The sequence below is a fragment of the Chelonia mydas genome, chromosome 9 (genome assembly GCF_015237465.2).
Source record: "Chelonia mydas isolate rCheMyd1 chromosome 9, rCheMyd1.pri.v2, whole genome shotgun sequence".
NCBI lineage: Eukaryota > Metazoa > Chordata > Testudines > Cheloniidae > Chelonia > Chelonia mydas.
Window position 1 is genome coordinate 23,717,323 of NC_057855.1, and position 21,351 is coordinate 23,738,673.

Below are 21,351 nucleotides of genomic sequence, written 5' to 3' on the forward strand. Positions count from 1 at the left end.
TGCCTATCTTAGTTAGCACGAACATTGTGTTCTCATCATTTACCTCCCTAATCCTGTCTTCCAAGAAGTGAGGCCTTTGCTATGTCCAAGTATTCATGTCAAGCCAGGTCTACAGATAATTGTTTTCAGGAACTTGATAGCCAATAATGAAATAGGGCCTGATCCTGTGAGGCCCCGGTGGAGGTGCTCCCTACCCTGCAGGATTGGTCTCAGTGCATTACTCTTTTCAAATTAAAATTCTTAAAGGCCAGATTGTGAATAGAGCTGAGTGAACAATTTATTTTTTCGGTTCAGTGGCCAAACCCGGGGGTAGGGGGAGAGGGGGAATGAGACCCTAACAAACAGTTCATTTCAGACCCAAACTGATTTTTTATTTTGCTTTTTCTTGCTGCAAAAAACCCCAACCCCTTATTCAGGCTGAATGAAATATTTCAAATGTCAATTTGAATTGAAACTTCATGTTAAAACAACTGTATCTAAACAAAACATCAACAGGATTCATTTTGAAAATCTTTCAAGACTTCAAAAAAATTCAGTTTTTGTTTGTTTGTTTGTTTGTTTGCCAAAACTGTTAGCTGGATTAAGTTCAAATTCACTGAATAGTTTCAGTGCCCTGAAAAATATTGGGTTTTTTTGGTTTTTTTGCATGAGTTTACAAATGAGTTTTTTGCATGAGTTTACAGTTCTAATTGTGAACCTCTTACTCCCATTGATGAGCAGTTACTCATGTGAGTAGTCCCACTTACTTCAATAGGTGTATTGATTACCAGTGGGAGTAAGGCGTCATAGTCAGGCTAAATAATTGTAGAAAATAGCTGAATGACTCAGTTCAGTCAATAAATCTGATAAGCTTTCATTTCTGATCACTTAAAATATCATTCCATAGTAAGACACAAAGCAGGTCTCATGCGTTAACATTTGTGCATCAGATGCCTTTCCAGCTGTCTTTATTTATTCTGTGGCCAAGGAGTTGAAAAGCAGTATTGACCTGCGAACTACACTTTTTGCCAAGTTTGTTTTTTTGCAGAAATTTGAGAAAAAATACTCCAAAGTCCAGCTTTGCTGTTTGAAACACTTCTCATTGTCAAAGTTATTCGTATGTCTTACTGTTTCAGTAAATGACAATGGGAGTGTGAGAGTGAACAATCTGACGTGTGAGCTTGCCTAAAGAATTAAATGTGAGTCTGTGTCTTCTTTTAATACAGTGAATATTTTTAAACATTTTGATCAGTTTCCTCTTAGTGCCATACTAATTAAAAGCCCTATTATAGTGATGTTTTAAGCAAGTCATTATTTCACAATTCATTCAGACTATTGTAATTTCCTGGGAAATCATCAACTAAAGTTCTTGAAGAAACTTGTTGAGTAAGGACATATGTGTAAGATAGATGACTTATGTGACTCATTCTAAATACATTCACAGAAACTCACTCATGCTCATTACACGGGAGACAACTTTTTAATATTTCAGATATTCCATAAACTGCTCAGTCCAAAATCTGGCAGTTATCTGACCTTTATTATTTCTGCATGTCATAACAGCAGATCATTCAAATTCATCCGTGTTTTACTCTCTATAAAGCTATTTGAGCATTAGTCAAATTTTTTTAAAAACATATCTTTGGTTGATTTTGTGTCAGTTAAAAAGGAATTTGTTGAATTTGGGGTGGGGGTGTGTTAAATATGTAAAATAGGAAAGAAACACTGAGGAGGATAGGAGGATGTTTCAACAAAGCAGTACAAGTTACAAATAATGGAGAGTACAAGAAGTTCCCAAGAAATAACACTTGATTTGGATCTTGTCCTTTCCCCAGCTTTTTAAATATAACTTTTAATGTATATTATACACACAAATTAACAAAGAACATTATTAGATGTAAGTAGCACACAGTAGATTATGGGCTGGATTCTTACTCAAGATGAATTAGAAAGAAGGCATACATTTTTAACAATGAAGGTAATTAACTATTGAAACAAACTACTAAGGGGGTGGAAGATTCTCCATTCCTTGATGTCTTTAAATCAAGACAGGATGCCTTTCTGGAAGATATGCTTTAGCCAAAAACAAGTTATTGGGTTCAACAGAGTAACTGGATTAAATTCTATGGCCTGTGTTAGACAGGAGGTCAGATTAGATGATTTAATGGTCTCTTCTGGTCTTAAAATCTGTAAATAATACCATATACTGTGAACAGTCCCATTGATTTCAGTGTGGCTGTTTCTGGAGTAAGGTACTATTTGATGTTTGTGAGGGTTGAAACATCTGGCCCTACAGTACTCCAGTTATACAGAATTTAAATTGTTTTTGTTGACCACAACATAAAATGTGTGTAAACTTCTTAGGGCAAAATATATCCCATATGGTACTTTCTTGAAGAACATGGATATGTGCACAGTGTGTGGATACCCCTGCATATGGATAACCCAGGAACGAATGATTCTGATTACACTATAATAAAAGGAGGAGCATAGAGTATAAGCGAGCTGTCTTGCTTCTGTGCCACATAAGCTGATAGGATCGTCAATGGGATGTTTTTTCACTAGGATGACCATATCTTGGTGTCTTGGATTGCTCTACTGAAACCATGGGTTTTGTCTAGGATTGCATGACTGGAAATCTGGCTGCTGATAGTCATCCATTTCAGATACCCTTGGAAACCCCTCAGCCACTCCCATCTCATAAGTCCCATGGAAGTGCCCTAGCTACATCCTTCCCCTTGCAGCTGCCCATCTATTTTCCCTCCCGTTTCACCAAGCTCCACTGCACCTCCCTTACCACAACTGCAGCAATGGTGACTTCAGAGATCAGCTGTCTCTGTGCTGTGCACACCTTTCTCTCTTCATGAACAGTGAATTTCTGTGCTTCCACAGTATGAATTATAGGCTATTTTCTGGATTGGAAAAATCCCAGAATCCCTCATGCAGTAGTAGTGTCCAGAATCACTTTGCATACTGACAGGCAGCTAGACAGAGGAAAGATAGCCTTGTGGTGAAGGCTCTAGCCTGAGACCTGCGTTCAAGATCTTAATCTGCCACAGACTTCCTGTAAAATCGTGGGCCTCTCTGTGCCTCAGTTTCCCATATGTAAAATGGGGATAAATAGTACTTCCCTATTTCCCAGGATTGTTGTGAGGATAAGTACATTAGAGATTATGAGGTGCTCTGATAGAATGGTAATGGAGGCCACACAAATACCATAGGTAGTGCATTGAGGTCAACACAAGAACAGCTGTGCCGAAAAATGAACAGTAGGGTGGTCAAGAGGATATTGGAGGTCATTGCAAGAACATTAGTGGCATAGTCATGTGGGAAGCCAGAAGAATAGGATGAAGGGGAAAGGAGGAAGAAAGTCAGGATGAGCAAAAGTGACAAGGTCTTTCAGAGCAGGGGGAAGGAGAAATGGACATATTCCTCTATCCCATCCCCTCCATTTAGTGACCCGTGTCCTTTACCAATACCTGCCACCACACAGCTCCTACAACTTTGCAACTTCCCAGAGGTCAAAATCCTTCCAAATTGTCTCTTAACTGGATGTTCCACAGCTGCTTAAACCCTCCAGTGTGTACTTCCTTCCCTTACAAAATCTTAAGGCAGGAATCTCAGTCTGGTACTTCCAAAACCTGATCACCTGAATTTTCATTTAAGCTGGAAACACATCGTTCAAAAGTATCAGAAGCAACAATGACAGCAGGTGCCCATAACCCATAAGGATTTGTTCCAACAGTACTTTATTCCTGTATATCCCTTAACACATTAAACATGAACTGACATGATTTCTCCCCAACCCCCAAAAATCAAATTTCCTTGGTAGAGCACAGAGCTTCCTGTGGGTCCAGAAGGAACTTCTTGGGAAGGTCTTAGAGAAGAAGTGGTGAAGATCACCACTTAGCAAACTCTCTTTATCTAGGCTGTAGTTTTGAATTCTAGAAGTGAGGGCCTGGCTGGCCATCACTACCTCACATACTTGTAAATAATCTAGTTGCCTCTGCTGGTGCTGTAGGTAAAGTGTCCTAGAAGTTCGTCATCTGTATGAAAAAGCTTTCCCACAATTTTCATTTCATCTGCCATTTTCCTTAACTTTTTTTAAAAATTGGTGTCCCTAAGTCCTAACGCTAAATGCTTTTCCTGGATATAGGCATGGGATAACCTTGACGTCAGTGGGAATTCCATACGGGGATCCAAATGCAGAATTTATATCCTAGTATTTACCAGTTTAAAGGGTTTGTAGAAACGTCTACCTTCCTCACCTTTTTCAGCACCTTGAAAATGTCAATCAACGCCCCTCTGAACCACCTTTCTTCTAGTGAGTTTGACAGTGGGTCTAACTCTATTCAAGCCCGTCAAATGGGAATAACTCCATTGAAGTTAGTGGTGTTATACCAGTCTAAAACTAGTGTGAAGAGAATCAGGCCCATGTCTCTAACTTTATGTTACTCTTCCTAGTAAGGATGTGGATAATGGATAAGGAGTACTTGTGGCACCTTAGAGACTAACCAGTTTATTTGAGCATGAGCTTTCGTGAGCTACAGCTCACTTCATCGGATGCATAGCATATCGTGGAAACTGCAGAAGACATTATATACACACAGAGACCATGAAACAAAACTTCCTCCCACCCCACTCTCCTGCTGGTAACAGCTTATCTAAAGTGATCATCAAGTAGGGCCATTTCCAGCACAAATCCTACTTGATGATCACTTTAGATAAGCTGTTACCAGCAGGAGAGTGGGGTGGGAGGAAGTTTTGTTTCATGGTCTCTGTGTGTATATAATGTCTTCTGCAGTTTCCACGATATGCTATGCATCCGATGAAGTGAGCTGTAGCTCACGAAAGCTCATGCTCAAATAAACTGGTTAGTCTCTAAGGTGCCACAAGTACTCCTTTTCTTTTTACGAATACAGACTAACACGGCTGTTACTCTGAAACCTGTGATAATGGATAGTGGCTGATCATTCATTCATTCATTCTCTTTGTATCCTGACATGAATAAATACATAGATTGACTTACCATATATACTGTGATAGACCCAGACCAGTTGGGTACAACAAAGTAGTCTTATTGGGATCCAGGAAGTGGGCGGGCAAAGCCCGCCCACTGCTAAAGGATCTCCCCCCAGCCTAAGGGGGGGGTCCACAGGACCTGGAAAAAGTAGTAGAAGGCAGATCTACTGGCCACTGGATCAGCAGTTTTCGGTTCCCTGACTGACCAGAGCAGGGGCTGCTCCAGGCTAATGAGAACACCTGACTCCAATTAACTTGAAAAGAGTCAGGTGAGGCCACTAAGGTAATTTGAACACCTGACTCTAATTAAGGCCCTTCTGATACTGTAAAAGGGCTCACTCCAGTCAGGCTCAGGAGAGCCAGGGAGAAGAAGTGTGGCTGAAGGGCTGGTTAATGAAGACACCCTCAAGCCATTAGTAAGGGAGTCCTAAGGTAAGGGTGAAGAAGAGAGAAGCAGGAGAACTGTGGGGAAGTGGCCCAGGGAAATGTCGGCTGCCAACAGCTGCTGCCATTAGGGTCCCTGGGCTGGAACCCAGGATAGAGGGTGGGCCTGGGTTCCCCCCAACCTGCCACTACAGAAACACCTTCTGGGAGGGGAAAACAGGCCCCTGTCAGGACGGCAGCTAAACTGTTTGGGAATAAGCCCATAGGGACAACAGAGACTGTGGGAGTTGTATCACCAACCTCCTTGCTGGCTTATGATGAAAAGGGTTCAGTAGACTGTAACCCTGGCCCTAGAGAGAGAAGAGCTACGTGGAGGGTCACAGTGAGCCTCTGAGGCTAGCATAAACTGCCTAGAAGCGCAGGACCCATGGGGACAAGGTCAGAGCTCTGCCACAATACATATGGCAAAGAGTCCTGTGGCACCTTATAGACTAGCAGATGTACTGGAGCATAAGCTTTCATGGGTGAATACCAACTTCATCGGATGTCTATAAGGTACCACAGGACTCTTTGCCGCTTTTACAGATCCAGACTAACACGGCTACCCCTCTGATACTTGACATATATATATATATATATATATATATATATATATATATATATTTATATATATATATTTATATATATTTCTCTGCTCTGTTACACTGTTCTGTGTTTTGACCAAGTTTCTTTACTATTGGCTTGCACACTCTGTGTGTATTTCAGTCTTTGCATAGCTGTATTTGTGCTTTACAACATGTGTTTTGCAGACTCCTTATTGATTTATACGCTCAGCCAGTAGTATTACTCAGTCTCTATGGATTGTAATATATTTCTTTATATGGTATTTCAAAATCACTGTAATATTGATTTGTACATTGGACTTTACAGTCTTAAAAGGACACTGAGGTTTAAAACTGTGGGGTCAGATCCTCAGCTGGTATATATTGTCAGTTTACACTAGCTGAGGAGCTGCCCCTATATATTGAACAAACAAACAAAAACAATCACCATTTTCCTCAGCTGTGTTATCACATTTTGTAGGGTGCAGTGCATTCTGAGGTGTTCAGACCCAAAGAGTGTTCAGATTTTGAACTGAATCTGTTCAAATGATTTACACCCTAGGGATAGGAGGTGTGGTGGCTGGAGGTTAAGGTGCTTGACTACACTCCGGAAGGTCATGGGTTTGCATCTTGCTTGATCTCACACTGAAAGGCCACCTCCAATTCACATAGCTGCAAAATGGGTACCTGATCCATCAGGTTAGGGCAGTCAAAGGTGGCTGGACATGAGGCTGGCCACTTCAGTAACCTTGTGTACTGTTGGCTATGAAATGGATGTGCCTTAACTACATCAGCCTGAAAACTCATTGATGCGAAATGAAGCTGGATGGCTGCCTTGATTGTGGAGAGGGCCTGAGACCATGGTCAAGTTCAGGCCATGGTTGCAAATGCCTAAGGTCAAAATAGAACAACATTGATGTGTTGGCATGAGTGAATATTTGAAGCTAAGCTCCACATTTTGGTATAGTGTCAGAAGGAAGTCATCTAAAACCTACAAAAGTAATTGATTTGGGTTTGCTTCCATTTGGGGTTGAATATTTGGTTCACTTGTTGTTTTAAGTTGAACCAGTTTCCCATGTTTGCTTCTTTTCCATACCTTATATGCCTTTTAGACATTCCTGTATATTATGTCCATCACTTCACCCTTATTTAACCCTCTGAATTTTTCCTTGAAAATTTTCACCATATTTATCACACCATTTTACCCTTTATTAAACAAAGCAAAGTAGTTTTCAGCAGCTCAGACTTCTCTGGATGCTTTGTGATCTTGTATATTATCAGTGTTCAAGGATCTTGCTTACCTCAAAGGCCAGATTCCTCTATCTATAACTTCCTGAGGACTCCCCCATCCCTTTATTAAGTTTAAGTTTATGTTAGCTAGAATTTCCAACCACCTCAGTTTCTCTGTAAGTCGAGTGATTAAGAACAGGATACTCAACATTGACTCCTGGGTATGGTTCACAGACTGTTCACTGACCCTGCTGTGTGCCCTTTGAAAGATCACTTAGCCACTCTAACACTCTGTCTCCATTTACCCATCTAGAAAAATAGGGGTAATAACGAGTGTAGTAAAGCACTTTGAGATCCCTAGGTTAAAGGTGCTATACCAGCAGGAAATATTATCATTATCTTCAGTGTCATGGACTTTCAGAGTAAATTCAATGAGGACTACAGCAAATTAGCTTAGAGCTGAAACTACCTTTATTTCTTTTTAGAGAATTTAGCATTGACTATTCCTCCAGTCCCAGTGCAAGACTCATAGCCATCGATGGGGCTTACTAGTTAGTCTTACTGGTTACCACTTAGGATGATTGCATCTCTGATGTTAGTCCCCTTATTTATGCCATTACCATCACCCTTATTCTACACATTCGTGTCCTAGGAACATAGGAATTGCCCTAGCAGATCAGACTAGCAATCCATCTAGTGCAGACCCTGTCTTTGAAATTGGCCAGTACCAGATGCTCCACATTCCGAGCCACCTTTTTCTCTTTTTTTTTCTCATGCTCTCTCTGCTGTGCCTAACAATTCCTTGCTATACCCATACAACTGCAGTTGTCTGTTTACAATTGGTGAAGGAAGGACAATGTTTCCTCTCTTGCGTTACTGCCATTTCAGATAATTGATATAATAATACTACCTCTAATACCCGCATCCCAAATTGTTACAGGTAACTTGTGTGGCAGGTGACCCATCAGAAAGAAAACATTTGAGTGCCTGTATATGGAGGACATTTTAGAATCTGCACATCTCTGGCCCCCTGTTAAACTTTTTTTTTCCAGGGTCAGAGCTTAGGGAGTTCTAATGTATCATTCAAAGGCAAGCTTGGTATTGACTTAACATCAAAATCAGATTGGAAATGTAATGCCATTCAACAAAAATATGAAAATATTATAACATTCTGCATTTGCTGTGCCAGTTGTAAGTCATTTCTGATTCTTGGTAGTTCTACAGGATAAAATATAAACAGCAAAAATTGTATAGGATTTATGACAGAAATTCCTTAAAGTGGTGGGGGGGGGGAATCTAGTTTGCAGTGCTCTTGAACCTAAATCTGGGGGTTGTTATGTTTTATGCTGAATTGAGAGATAATTGGTACCATATGACAGACTAGATGGAAAAGATCACAGCTCCCCTGCAGTGTTTGCCTCTGCACTCTTCTGATACATTTAAACATGCCATAAGCCAAACACTGATTTAGAACACATGGGCCTCTGCTAATTCACTATGACCACAAAGTTACAGAGACACAGGCCAATGTTTCTAGACATATTTTTGGCTATGCCAAAATGCATTCATTGGCATCATATTATTTGGGACTAGTATTAAGCCCCAGACTCATCCAAAATCTAAAAATGTATGCATTGTGAAAATTGAAGTGTTAATATACAGAATGGCTTTGTTGTGGGCATTGATTGTGGTTGTCAGGTTTCTAGTGGAATCCCAGCTCCGCAAGGACTGTAATAGGAGCATTAACACACTCCTGCCTGCAGCCTGCTCAGATGTGTGATCATAGTGAAAACTAGCAAATCAAGTGTATTTTCATTCTAGTACAGTAATTGGAAGCATTAATTTAAGCATAGGAAATTAACTAATCTCTAGGTGGATCTTGCCTGGCAAGGGGCTAATTCCCTGTGAGGGGTTTGGGGCACTGTGCTGCAAAGGAAACAGGAATTCTGGCTGCTGGGAGGTGAGTTAGATCTGGACTCTTAGGAGGAGCAAGTACTGATGCAACCAGCCTCTCCACTGACTGGAACTATATTTCTCCCCCAGCCAGCATGGCTGGGATAACCTGCTTGCTCCTGCTGCTAGTTCTTGACCCCTCCCTTGGCTCATGGACCAGATAGGGTAAAGCAGGCTTCACTGAAAGGTAAGACAGGAGTTAGGGAGGAATTGGCATCAAGTCCAGAGTGGAGAGGGCCTGGGGCTTAAAGTAGGGAAGGTGGGTAAAGCAGCCCTTTGGAGGAAGAGGAGGGTTTCTGTTGCAGGGCAGAGGGGAGTGTGGAGAGGCTATGGAATTGTGAGAGCTCTTGTTTCCTTTAGGAGAGGGACAGGAAGGGAATCGGACTGGAATCAGGAGAAAGAAAACACAGTCAGCAAGGATGTTCCTCAAAGGGAGTCCAAACAAGTTACCGTAAGCAGCAACAACAAAACAGCAGACTCTCCCAGTCTGGGATGCAAACCAACCCTAGGCCTCTAGGTCCAGAGCCCTGCTTCTCTCTCTATCTCCATCAGCAATGAGTCCTCACTGGCTTTGGGTAGATGCTCTTTTGAGCTGGTTCATCATTATAAATAGAAATCAGATAAACATGCTTCAGCTTTGAAGATGGGCCCCTGCAACAAAGATGCCTTATCACTGCCTGTTTCCACTTGGTATGCAACTGACATAGACTTTTCAGTGTAATGGGGTGGGGAGGGGGCGGGGAGGAGGAAAAAGCATTATAAAGCTAAACAGATCCATATGTTTCCAGATGTGGCTTTTGCCATTCATATTCAGAGAATCAAGTTTACTACATTAAAAGCGGAGTTTGCCCTTCCGGATGCCAATATAACCATATCTTATCCAGGAACATTTCAGGTGAGTATACTGGAGGTGAAATATCTCTGCCTCAGTTGCGACAACACACAATAATCTGCCAAACTGATAAACTGCTAGTGCTCAAAATCAAGTTGAAGAACAAAGGGCTTCTCTTCAGGGCATTTAAAAATGCCTTTTTCCCTTATTCTTTTCTAAAAATGTATTCTATTGTTTCCATCTTCAAAACAAAAGAAATGAGATAGGTAAAGGAAAGCAGTGAAGGGGAGAATGGTTTAAAACTGCAGTTTTGAAAAATTTCACTGCTTATGGTTGCTTCTGTTTCCTTGTTAAAGACTTGATTCTACAAATACTTATGTATGTGCATAAATGAAATTTACTCATCACAGTAAAGTTAAACTAGTGGGACTAGTCACACAAAGTTATGCACAGACATAGGTGTTTGCAAGATCAGGGTCTAATATTCTCCCTAGTCCAATGACCAGTTAAACTAAGCTAAATATCAAGCAGTGACTCTAATGACCTTACATTGCTAACTTATTTTGCTTTTTTCCCTAGGCCAGTCACTGAATGATTAATTACATTAAAAACTGTAATATATCTGCTCCTGTGTCTTGCAAAAACAAAATGATGGTTATTGTTTTGCTAACAGTTTGAGATCTTCAGACAGATGTGGTGAAATATTTTTTGACTGGGGTTAGTGGGCCTGGCTTAATGTAGCTTTGCTGTTGCACTGAGTTATGATATATATTTACAATCTGATCCCTATTGAAGTCAATGGGGAGTTTCCTCATTTGCTTCAGTGGGACTTGGGTTAGGTCTTTAATTATTCCCTTTGATATCCTTTATCGTTGTAGTTGTGGTTCATCAATTATTTATATTTTCCATTGTCTCTGCATATGTGTTTTGCATGATGTTAAATCCATTATTCCTACATTTTTTGGTGTAGCTGTTTGAACCAAAATCTTTACATATATGACTATGCCTCTACGCAGAGGAAAGGGTCCCATACTCTTAAATTTTAGGGAGGAGGTTATTAATATGAATGTGACATAACTGACAGCCATCCAGCTGTTCAGTCTAATACATGAAATACTCACCAGTAAAATTATATATGTATAAGCTCCTTGTAAAGTGAATCAAAACTATGGGATTGTCCTCACTGCAGGGTTCACTCACGTTTTTATTTGGGTGTTGCCTTTAACCCCAGCTTCCATCCACACACACAACCTCTCACCTAAGTGTGGTGCTGCTTACACTGGAACTACCTGTCCAGACTGGCATATAGGTTAACGCCTGAGTGCTGCTTCCACTTGGGCTGGTAACCTGCTCACATTGCAGTGTGGATGCAGGCTAAATCCCTTGAGTGCTGTCCTCTAAAGTCTTCCCACAATTCCTATGTACCCCAAAGGCAGACAAGTTCTCAATTCATTGGGAAAGAATCACCGAGCAGGCTCATCTTACTGTAGCACTAAGAACACCAGAAGTCCCCCAGACATCACCCCAGATGTCCTAGCACCTTACATCAGTGAGTGTAGCAGCACAGTAGCAGTAGTGGAGTGACTTTGCTGGGTGGTGGCTCATGACCATGTTAGACCAACCTGGGCCCTCACACCCAAGTGCGGATCACCAAACTAATTCTGCAGTGAGGACATACCCTATGTCATGTTGTCTTGTCCCTGACCTTTCCCCTCCCTCCCAATGCAGTGTCTTTTGGCCTAATAGCAAGTACATGGAATCTTAAACAATCTTGTCTCAAGTATATATTAACTTATCATCTATCCTCCAACTCTTTGAGCCAGTGTTCTTAAAATAGCCGGAAGATAAGTCAGTCTCTGCTTTGAATCATCTGGGTTTTTTCACAGTAACAGCTTTTAAGAATCCATTTAGTATAGAGGTGTCTGTAGAGTCACTAATCTAAAGGTTGAGTTGGTGTTTCCATAAACATTGATTTAGGTCAGCTGCGGCAGGTTGTTAAGAGAGATGGAAGTTGGTTCAAATTGCTAAAAATTTCCTTTCTATTTTTAGAAGTGACAATTAGTTTTATAGTGTTAAACTAGTTCTAGTATAAACCAGTTTCAGGGGTTTTAAAATATAGGATATAATAATATCATCAAGGAAATTCGTGACTTTTTCCCTTCCTTTTCCATTACACATTTTTGGCCAATTATTTTAAAGAGATGCAGAGCCATCCTTGCTGTATTAGCACTTCATTGCTTTAAATAACATCAAAAGAAAGTTATGCCGATCCTGAATTACTGGCATTTGGCGTGATTTCTTAAATGTTGGGCAAATTGCTTCAAAACAATTGCCTTTTGTTGACAAGGATTACATATGTATTGTTGTATCTCACTGATAACATGCAGTTTAGGGACAAACTCATCATCTTCATCAGTGCAAAGCCAGAGTGAATTGTTTGGAGTCTTCATGTGGGGAACACCTAAGAACTGAGCAAACAGTATTCACCTCCACCTCCATGGGCAGGGCAGGGGCAGCCCTTCATCTTCTCCACAGATTCTTTTCCAGTCCAGGCACTGGAATAGAGGCTGAATCTTCTGCACACTCACTGCACATGTGTTTGTAGGAACCTCATAGTGATAGACATCCATCCATCCCCTGACTCCCTCTCTTACCTCCTACATGTTGGACTATGCAGTTCTGTCATGAAGACCACTTCTACCATGAGCATGGAATATGGAATATTCCTGCTTCCTGCTCCCACTGCCCCTCACAGCACAATCACTGTGATTCCTCTGTTTTGTGTGCATGATATCCTTGGATGCACTTACTGTAAATGAATACAGAACAGTACCCTAACACAGAACAGCACTTACTGTAAATGAATACAGAACAGAAACACATTTCTCCCAAAGCTTCAGTTCACCTACTTTATATTGGTGATGAAAGAAGCTTTTGCTCAGGTGTGTATGTATCTTATTAAAATGGGAATGCAAAACTTTGTCACTGTGCTATGCATATCTGCAACTGATTTATTTTAGACCCTTCTACATTATTTTGTAAGCATCACCTGCTGCCTAACCTAATAGGTACATTTAGAGTAAAATATCCTATTAAGCAGCCAGAGCCTACCCTCAGTTGCTACGTGTACACAGATGCAAATACACTGACTTGATCTGGATGATCATGATTAAACTTAAATGGAAGAGCTGTGAGTGAGAGCAGATTTTGGTCAAACATATCTCTGCAGTAATGCCACTGACGTCGGTAGGAATTACACCCTAGATACCTTTGATTAATTGTGCTTTTCAAAGCATCACCATGATAGGACTGAGGTAAGTGTTCTATATAGTATATGTACAGCTCAGTTGGGAAGTCACAGAATTCCTTAACAACTAATCTTTTTCAGAAGCATAACCAAATATGGAAGTCATAAGCAATCTGATAGCTACATAGGTCTAAAACTAATAGAGGACAGAGCTGAAGTTGCAGCAAACTCCAGATCCTGAGATGATGAAACCTTATGAATTATGTGGGACATTAGACATCTGGATAGTGAGAAAGTCCTGGTCTCTGGATCTGGAAATTTTAACCCAAATTTGTTCATCTGTATTCATTGTGTACAGGTGCTTTACAAGGAAAAGTGTATTTTGGTAATAAATTGTCTAACATGAATGTCACACAAATACTTATAAACTACGTATCTGTAATACAGAGGTAAAAAGTAACTCTCGTTATGAGATGGAATGGGTTGTCTATTGGTTAGGGCAGGAGTATGAACACACACTGGTTCTGTCCCAGGCTATGCCACTAAGTGTGAGAGTATGGACAAATCCCTTAGCTTTCATCCACTTGTGGAAAGGGCACAGTAACAGTTATCGACCTCACAGGGACACTGTGAGGTTTAAGTAATGTATGTTTGGGAGCCCCAGATAAGAGATTTTAGAAATGCATCATTATATTAAAAATATGCAGCTATATGACGTGTTACAATAGGAAATAGCAATTAATGACATCTATTTGATGCACTACTGCTGGTAGTAGCCGAGAAGGAAAATCTTTGTGTGGGGTAATGTAACTGTTCCGAAAAATGTTTCAATAAGCTTCTTAAATATGAAAATGTAGCATGTAAGAATCAGTATTGAAGTCGCTGGGTGTTTGAAAAAATGCCTGCTATGGGTAGCATGGCAATTTGCAGGAATATTTTGTGCCAAAAAGGGTAATCTACTAAATAGTATTAATGAATTATGCTGTACTACTGAGTGTGGTGCTCCACAAGTTCTCTCAACTGACTCTCATGTTAGATTTTGTATTAAAATGTAACTATTCACACTAAACCCTGTAATACTAATAACACCATTGGAAATAGGTTAAAGCTCTAATCTACCAAAGCATGTGCATAACTGCACACATGTGAGTGGTCCCAGTGACTTAAATGGGATTATGCATATGCTTACACACTTTGCTGGGTCAAGGCCTAAATGCATGGTCCTAACAGTAAAATGTGCCAATGGACAAAGGTATAGAAAGGCTCTATGCTCCTCCTTGTGTTGCAGTGAAGCTTGGGGAGTTTAGAAAGGTTGTGTCTTTTCCTAAAGTCAGTCACTAAGGACGATATTCCCCTGGGTGCAAAGGACTTGGCAAAACTGCCATATGATTTCAGAGAGGCTGCACATGAAGCCCACTGGGTGAGCAGTTATACAGGAGTATCTGCATACCCCTGCTCACCCCCCAAAAAGGTTTCTGAACTGGCCCTGCTAAAGCTGGCACAATAAGGTCACTTGAGCATGTCAGGAATAGCATGTTTGCATATATATGGAGCCATTGGCCCCATCAATCAGCAAGGAGGGCTGTCTGCTATTCTACCCTATGGATAGCAGCTGTGAGGAAAGTGGCACAGCAGTCACATACATGCGCGCATCCATGCACACACACACGCACACACAAATACTCAGGCCTTATGAAGACAGAGTGGATGTCATCTATCTTTCTCATGGAGGAAAACTGATACGAGGCCCTCTAGGCCTGATTCTCCACTGCCTTGCACCCTGTAAAGTCATCTGCACTTGTGCAAGGTGCATATCAAATGCTACCATCATTGTAAATGAATGGAGGAGTCTGATTTGATTGTACTTTACACTCAGTCTGCACAGACATAACTAACCAAGGTGCAGTGCTATGGAGAATTAGACCCTCTAAGACCTACTCTATTAAAAATGTCTTTGTTTGAATACTGCTTAAACTTAGAGAGAGGGTCCATATAGATGGGATTTAAATTGTGCAAAACCAAAATCATCCCTCGTTTTGCCAATCTTTACTCAATTATATCATTAGCATCAATGGGCATTGCATACACAGAATGATTGCTGGATGGGTCCACTGACTGAATAATAAATATCAGGGCCAGATTCCCCATTACATTATGGCTCCTTTGTGATACTCCAGTGTGAAGGGGCCATAAGGCTTTTAGGTCTGGCCTCTGGGAATTCCACCAACATAGGGGAAATCTCCAGGTGGTGTAGAGTCATTCCCCCTTTTGCCATCTCCAGAGCAGGGGCATGAGAGGTTATAGATGGGGAGGATCAGAGGAGTAGAATGAGCATGTTTGATCTGGCTATTCCCAGCTGCTGAAATGGCCTCTTGGGATGATACGCAACTGGGCATAAGTTAGAGCAACATCAGAGTTGCTCTTATTTACGCTGGGGGCCTGGCTGGCCCCGCCAGCCATTCTATCAATGGGTGAAGTGCAAAGATGGTGGAAAGTCACAGTTGTGGGCTGCATTTTTGCATTGAGCTTAGCACAGCCAGGACAGAGAATTAGGGCCTCCAAGTCAACATTTTGCAAAAATGGAAACAAGCATCTAAAGGGCTGTCTGTGCTGCCATTCCAGTTAAACCGAGCTTAAATATGATTGGAATCATGCTATAATATGTGGTGCATACAGCCTTCTGTATTAAGAATGTCACACTGAGGGTGCTTTCAGGTTGCATGTCACCTCCATGGTTTGTTCAGAGAGAACTAATATGAATGTGGTTGAGAAAAATAAACAAAGCTATACTGGTTTCAACAGAAAAACATGAGTGAGCAATGAGGGTCTGTGGGAAAAATAGAAACAGCCTCTCTATTTTGATTGTACTTAGCCTTGCAACCACACAGTCAAGCTGTGACCTTTGGAAAGAGTTTGTCTGTTCCAATGAGGCGATCTAATCTCCATTCCAAGTGTTGGTTTGATGTTTTTACACCTATGAATGTATAGATGTTTCTGCAAACTTCCCCATGTCATTTAATTTATTAACCTTTAAATGCAAAACCACCCCCAAAACTAAAACTTTCCATTATTTTTTCTATGAAAATATTTGTATTTGCACTAGTGTCAGTGATGTCTAGAGGTCAGAGCAACGGACTGCCTCTGCCACTGTCTTACAGCAAGTCTCGCTGTAAAATGATGGGTTTCAGAGTGGTAGCTGTGTTAATCTGTATCAGCAAAAAAACCAAACAAACGAGAAGTACTTGTGGCACCTTAGACAAACACATTTATTTGGGCATAAGCTTTCGCGGGCTAAAACCCACTTTATCCGATGCATGCAGTGGAAAATACAGTAGGAAGATATATATACACAGATAACATGAAAAAATGGGTGTTGCCACACCAACTGCAACGAGACCAATTAATTAAGATGGGCTATTATCAGCAGGAGGAAAAAAACCCTTTTGTTGTGATGATCAGGATGGTCCATTTCAAATTGTTGACAAGAAGGTGTGAGTAACAGTAGGGGGAAAATATTAGCATGGGGAAATAGTTTTTACTTTGTGTAATGACTCACCCACTCCCAGTCTTTATTCAAGCCTAATTTAATGGTGTCCAGTTTGCAAATTAACTCCAGTTCTGCAGTTTCTCGTTGGAGTCTGTTTTTGAAATTTTTTGTTGTTGAGAATTGCAACTTTTAGGTCTGAAATTGAGTGACCAGGGAGGTTGAAGTGTTCTTCAACTGGTTTTTGAATGTTATAATTCTTGACATCTGATTTGTGTCCATTTATTCTTTTGCATAGAGATTGTCCGGTTTGGCCAATGTACATGGCAGAGGGGCTTTGCTGGCACATGGCATATATCACATTGGTAGATGTGCAGGTGAACAAGCCTCTGATAGTGTGGCTGATGTGGTTAGGTCCTATGATGGTGTCCCTTGAATAGATATGTGGACAGAGTTGGCACCGGTGTTTGTTGCAAGGATAGGTTTCTGGGTTAGTGTTTTTGTTGTCTGGTGTGTGGTTGCTGGTGAGTATTTGCTTCAGGTTGGGGGGCTGGCTGTAAGCGAGGACTGGCCTGTCTCCCAAGATCTGTGAGAGAGGGATCGTCTGAGAGATTGGAGGAAATGCGGTTGTATCTTAAAGCTTGGCTGTAGACAATGGATCGTGTGATGTGGTCTGGATCAGACACAAATCAGATGTCGAGAACTATAACTTTCAAAAACCAGTCAGAGAACACTTCAACCTCCCTGGTCACTCAATTTCAGACCTAAAAGTTGCAATTCTCCAACAACAAAAAATTTCAAAAACAGACTCCAACAAGAAACTGCAGAACTGGAGTTAATTTGCAAACTGGACACCATTAAATTAGGCTTGAATAAAGACTGGGAGTGGGTGAGTCATTATACAAAGTAAAAACTATTTCCCCATGGTAATTTTTCCCCCCAACTGTTTCTCATACCTTCTTGTCAACTGTTTGAAATGGGCCATCCTGATTATCACTACAAAAGGTTTTTTTTTCTCCTGCTGATATTAGCCCACCTTACTTAATTGGTCTCGTTACAGTTGTTATGGCAACACCCATTTTTTCATGTTCTCTGTGTGTGTGTATATACATCTTCCTACTGTATTTTCCACTGCATGCATCTGATGAAGTGGGTTTTAGCCCACGAAAGCTTATGCCCAAATAAATGTGTTAGTCTCTAAGGTGCCACAAGTACTCCTCAGGTGTGGTGTTTTTTGTTGTTTGTTTGGGTTTTTTTTTTTTTTTTGGTAAAATGATGGTAACAATAATTCCCTACCTCACTTGAGTGTTGTCACTCTTACTTTGTGAATATTTGCAAAGTGCTTTGAGATCCTGGGTTGGAAGGTGATATTTAAGAGCAATATATTATGAAGATTATTTTATATACTGGATGAGAAGTGACATTTATGGAACACAAAGTCGTTTAAACTGATGACAGACTCAGAATGCCAAATTACTCATTGAACCCTGAATAATACTGCTCTTATTGTAACTTTTAGGATGACTATATTAAGTACTGCTGAATAATAAACGTGTGGCATACATACTGGTATTTGTAAATATATTTAACTTTTTTTTCTGTCTTTTAGTCAATCTAGTCAGTGACAGAGTAGGTTGAGTAACACTGCTCTAGCCAATGACCAATGGCTCAGTTTTTGTTTTTGAAGGGCGAAGTCCTGAAATTCATTATTTTGCACATAAGCCCTATTGAAACCAGTTTTTGCCTGAGTAAGGCCTGGGTGAGAACTGTATAAACATGGGCCAAAAGTGAAGTCTCACTTGGTTGCTACCTAACATGGGATGCTCTTTCAACCAACTCTTTTTTAAATAAGAATGAGTTGTGAACAGTTTTAATGTGTCTGTTTTAATAAGCAAGACTGAGAGTGTAAAATACAAGCTTCAGCGCATTCTTTAACAAAAAGGAAGTGATACATACTAAAGGCCTAATTCTGCCCTGTGAAGTCAGCAATAAATGGCTACATAATGTGCAAAACAGTGGAGTTTTATATGTGCAGTGGGTGAAATATAGTCCTGTGCACAGGATCAGTACAGGGCCTATGCACCACTCATTATGGCTTATATTCAGTTTAAGTGATACATTGCCTGTGTGCTGGCCCTCTGAGCAGAGCTGAATTTCACCCATTTTGAGTTTTACAGACAGCTAATGATACCGACTAAATGAATACCTACTCTTATCTGCATAAACATTGAAATGTGAGAGAGTGAAAAATGAAGACATAATTGGTATATTTCAGATATGAAAATAGTGGTTTCCTCTAGCCAGAAGCATTGCATGTTTAAGTGTAAAGTGATATCAGTAGTTAGATCTCTTTTAAGTAGTTAATGTTAATATTGTGTATATTTGTTTCTAGATACTGTTAGAAGTTGTGTAGCAAAGCTGTTCTTCAGCTGCCCCCTGAAGGGTCATTACTGCCTATACAGTAAATCCAGTTTTACACTCATCAGCCGACAGCCTCAGCTATGGATCCATATCATGTTTCTCTTTCAGCAGGTGTGTGCAATACATATAAGTAGTGGCACCTCAATAAACTGTACATGAAAAAACAATGTTTTAACGGTAACCCATTTTGATATGTTTATCATCTCCATCAATGTTACTGTATGTGTGTATATCCTTTGAATTTCCCCTTCTGATTTCTCAGAAGTGGACAGAGTTATTTATAAGCTCTTTATTCTCCAGTGCTTTGCAGTAGAGTGGCATAATGTATGACAGAGTATGTGATTTCTGTTAAATATAACAAATTTAAGATGCCCATATGAAATTAAGAAATCTGAAGTACAAACATTGGACCAAAACTGGTCATCCTTTTTCAGGCAAAACTCCCATTAAAGTCAAGACCCCATTCTGCTTCCATAGAAATGAATAGGCAAACTTCATCTGATTTCTGTGGAAGTGGAGTCTGGTCTTTAGACTTCAGTAGGCCTTGGTGGTGCTCAGTACCCCTTACTCAAAACTCCTAGAGAGCAAAATCCTGAGTAAGGTCATCAGGATTTGATCAGTGTTGTTCAACTATTGATTAAGATTCTTTTGATGGTTATATTAAATATATTTCCAAAGAAAGACCATTAATTGGTCATGCTTATCTGGAATATATATATATATATATAGCGGTATATTGAATAATATAAAGGAAAAACAAATCTGCATTCCCAGTTCAAGATGAATCATGATGTTTTTCTTGTGTTCGTAATAAAAAAAAAATCAACTTCTCAAACTATATATAGTAGTTTAAAGATGCAGTATGCCCAATGTTATTGCAATCTTAGTAATTAGAGATGGAAAAAACCTATTAGATCATTGGGTCAATCTAGCTGCAAGTACAAGGCATAGTGACATAGAGGATAGATCAGATATTAAACTAATGCTACCCTTGATCTTGGCTAAATGTTTACCATGTGAATATTCAAACAAATGTGGTACTGTAAATTATATTCCTAATGGACATTTGGTTGATTTAACAAATCAATATACTCCTATATGTTGTATGATGTCCTAGAAATAAGTACACAAAAGATCAGAAAAATGCAAATGAGAAGTAAGAACCATTTTGATTCAACTCTTTCATTTCAAGTAGATATACCAGCAAGCAGATTACTCTACTACCAGTGAGCTGAGCCCTCCCTGCCAGCTCCAGTCTAATTTCAGCACTGCCAGCAGCTGGTTCTGGAGCTGAGCACATTCATCTTGAACCTGACCCTGAAAAGTGATCTTTGCTGTGGCAGCCAGCAGGTCATTAGGGCCTAATGGGGTAAACCCACCACTGTCAAAGCTGTGTAGTTTAGCAGGGTATGACAAAGTACAATACCACTCACTGCCACTAGGATTTGGAGCTGCTTCAGCCCCTAAAGGGTTAGAGCTGGATGCCACTGAGGAATTACCACCCTGCAGGACATAGACCACAGGTGGCTGAGGGAGGAGGCACAGAGCAAGGAACACAGATTTCTTCAGTTTTGCACAGCAGAGTACATGACTGTTTGCACATGCTTCCTTCAGCACATGGGTTCAATAGTAGGGTGGAAGCTATAGAGTGGGGATAGAGGATTTGTTATGTGCAGCTATTTCAAATCACAATCATATTCCTTCTGCCTCTGTTCCTGCTTTTCCACACCTAGAGGATGCTGGCGGGAGGGTGTGGATGGGTGGGTGTTCTGATTTGGTGGGGATGTGGGGAGGGGAGGGTCTGAGCCAGGTGATGCTGGTTGTTAGGTAGGAGGGGGAAGAATTCTTGGCTGGATTGCGGCTTAAGTGCTCACCCTGCAAAGATCTGAGAGCAACTAAGCCACCGAGCAAGAGGCAAGCTGTTGTCTGCCCCAGCTAGACTATGTAGAGCCCAGGAGGAGAAAAGAAGAAATGTGATCTGCTGGCTTTTAAGGATGTGGTTCTTTCCTTGAAGTAGGGAAGGGAAAGAGAGACACTAGCATTTGAGGGGCAGAGAGAATTCAGGGAAAGAGAGAAGGTAAAAGGGGAGAAGGAGGACAAAGAAATAAGAAAAGACAAAACAAGTTAAAAATAAAGGGAGGTAAACAAGAACCTGAAAGACTGAATTTGAAAAGAGAGGGCAACAAAAATGATTAGG

At 40.6% G+C, this 21,351-nt stretch overlaps 1 protein-coding gene across 5 annotated transcripts in view; it reads left to right on the top strand.

The window, feature by feature from the left end:
* Positions 1-21,351, top strand: part of VEPH1 (ventricular zone expressed PH domain containing 1) — a 151,749-nt gene that overhangs the window by 85,887 nt on the left and 44,511 nt on the right. For 4 of the 5 annotated variants that reach the window (XM_007067077.3, XM_037909413.2, XM_043522609.1 and 1 more), the window contains exon 10: positions 19,126-19,265. The exons of the other annotated variant lie outside the window; for it this stretch is intronic. In XM_007067077.3, the coding sequence (XP_007067139.2) occupies positions 19,126-19,265 (140 nt within the window). The remainder of the gene's footprint in view (positions 1-19,125; positions 19,266-21,351) is intronic. 5 annotated transcript variants of the gene reach the window in all.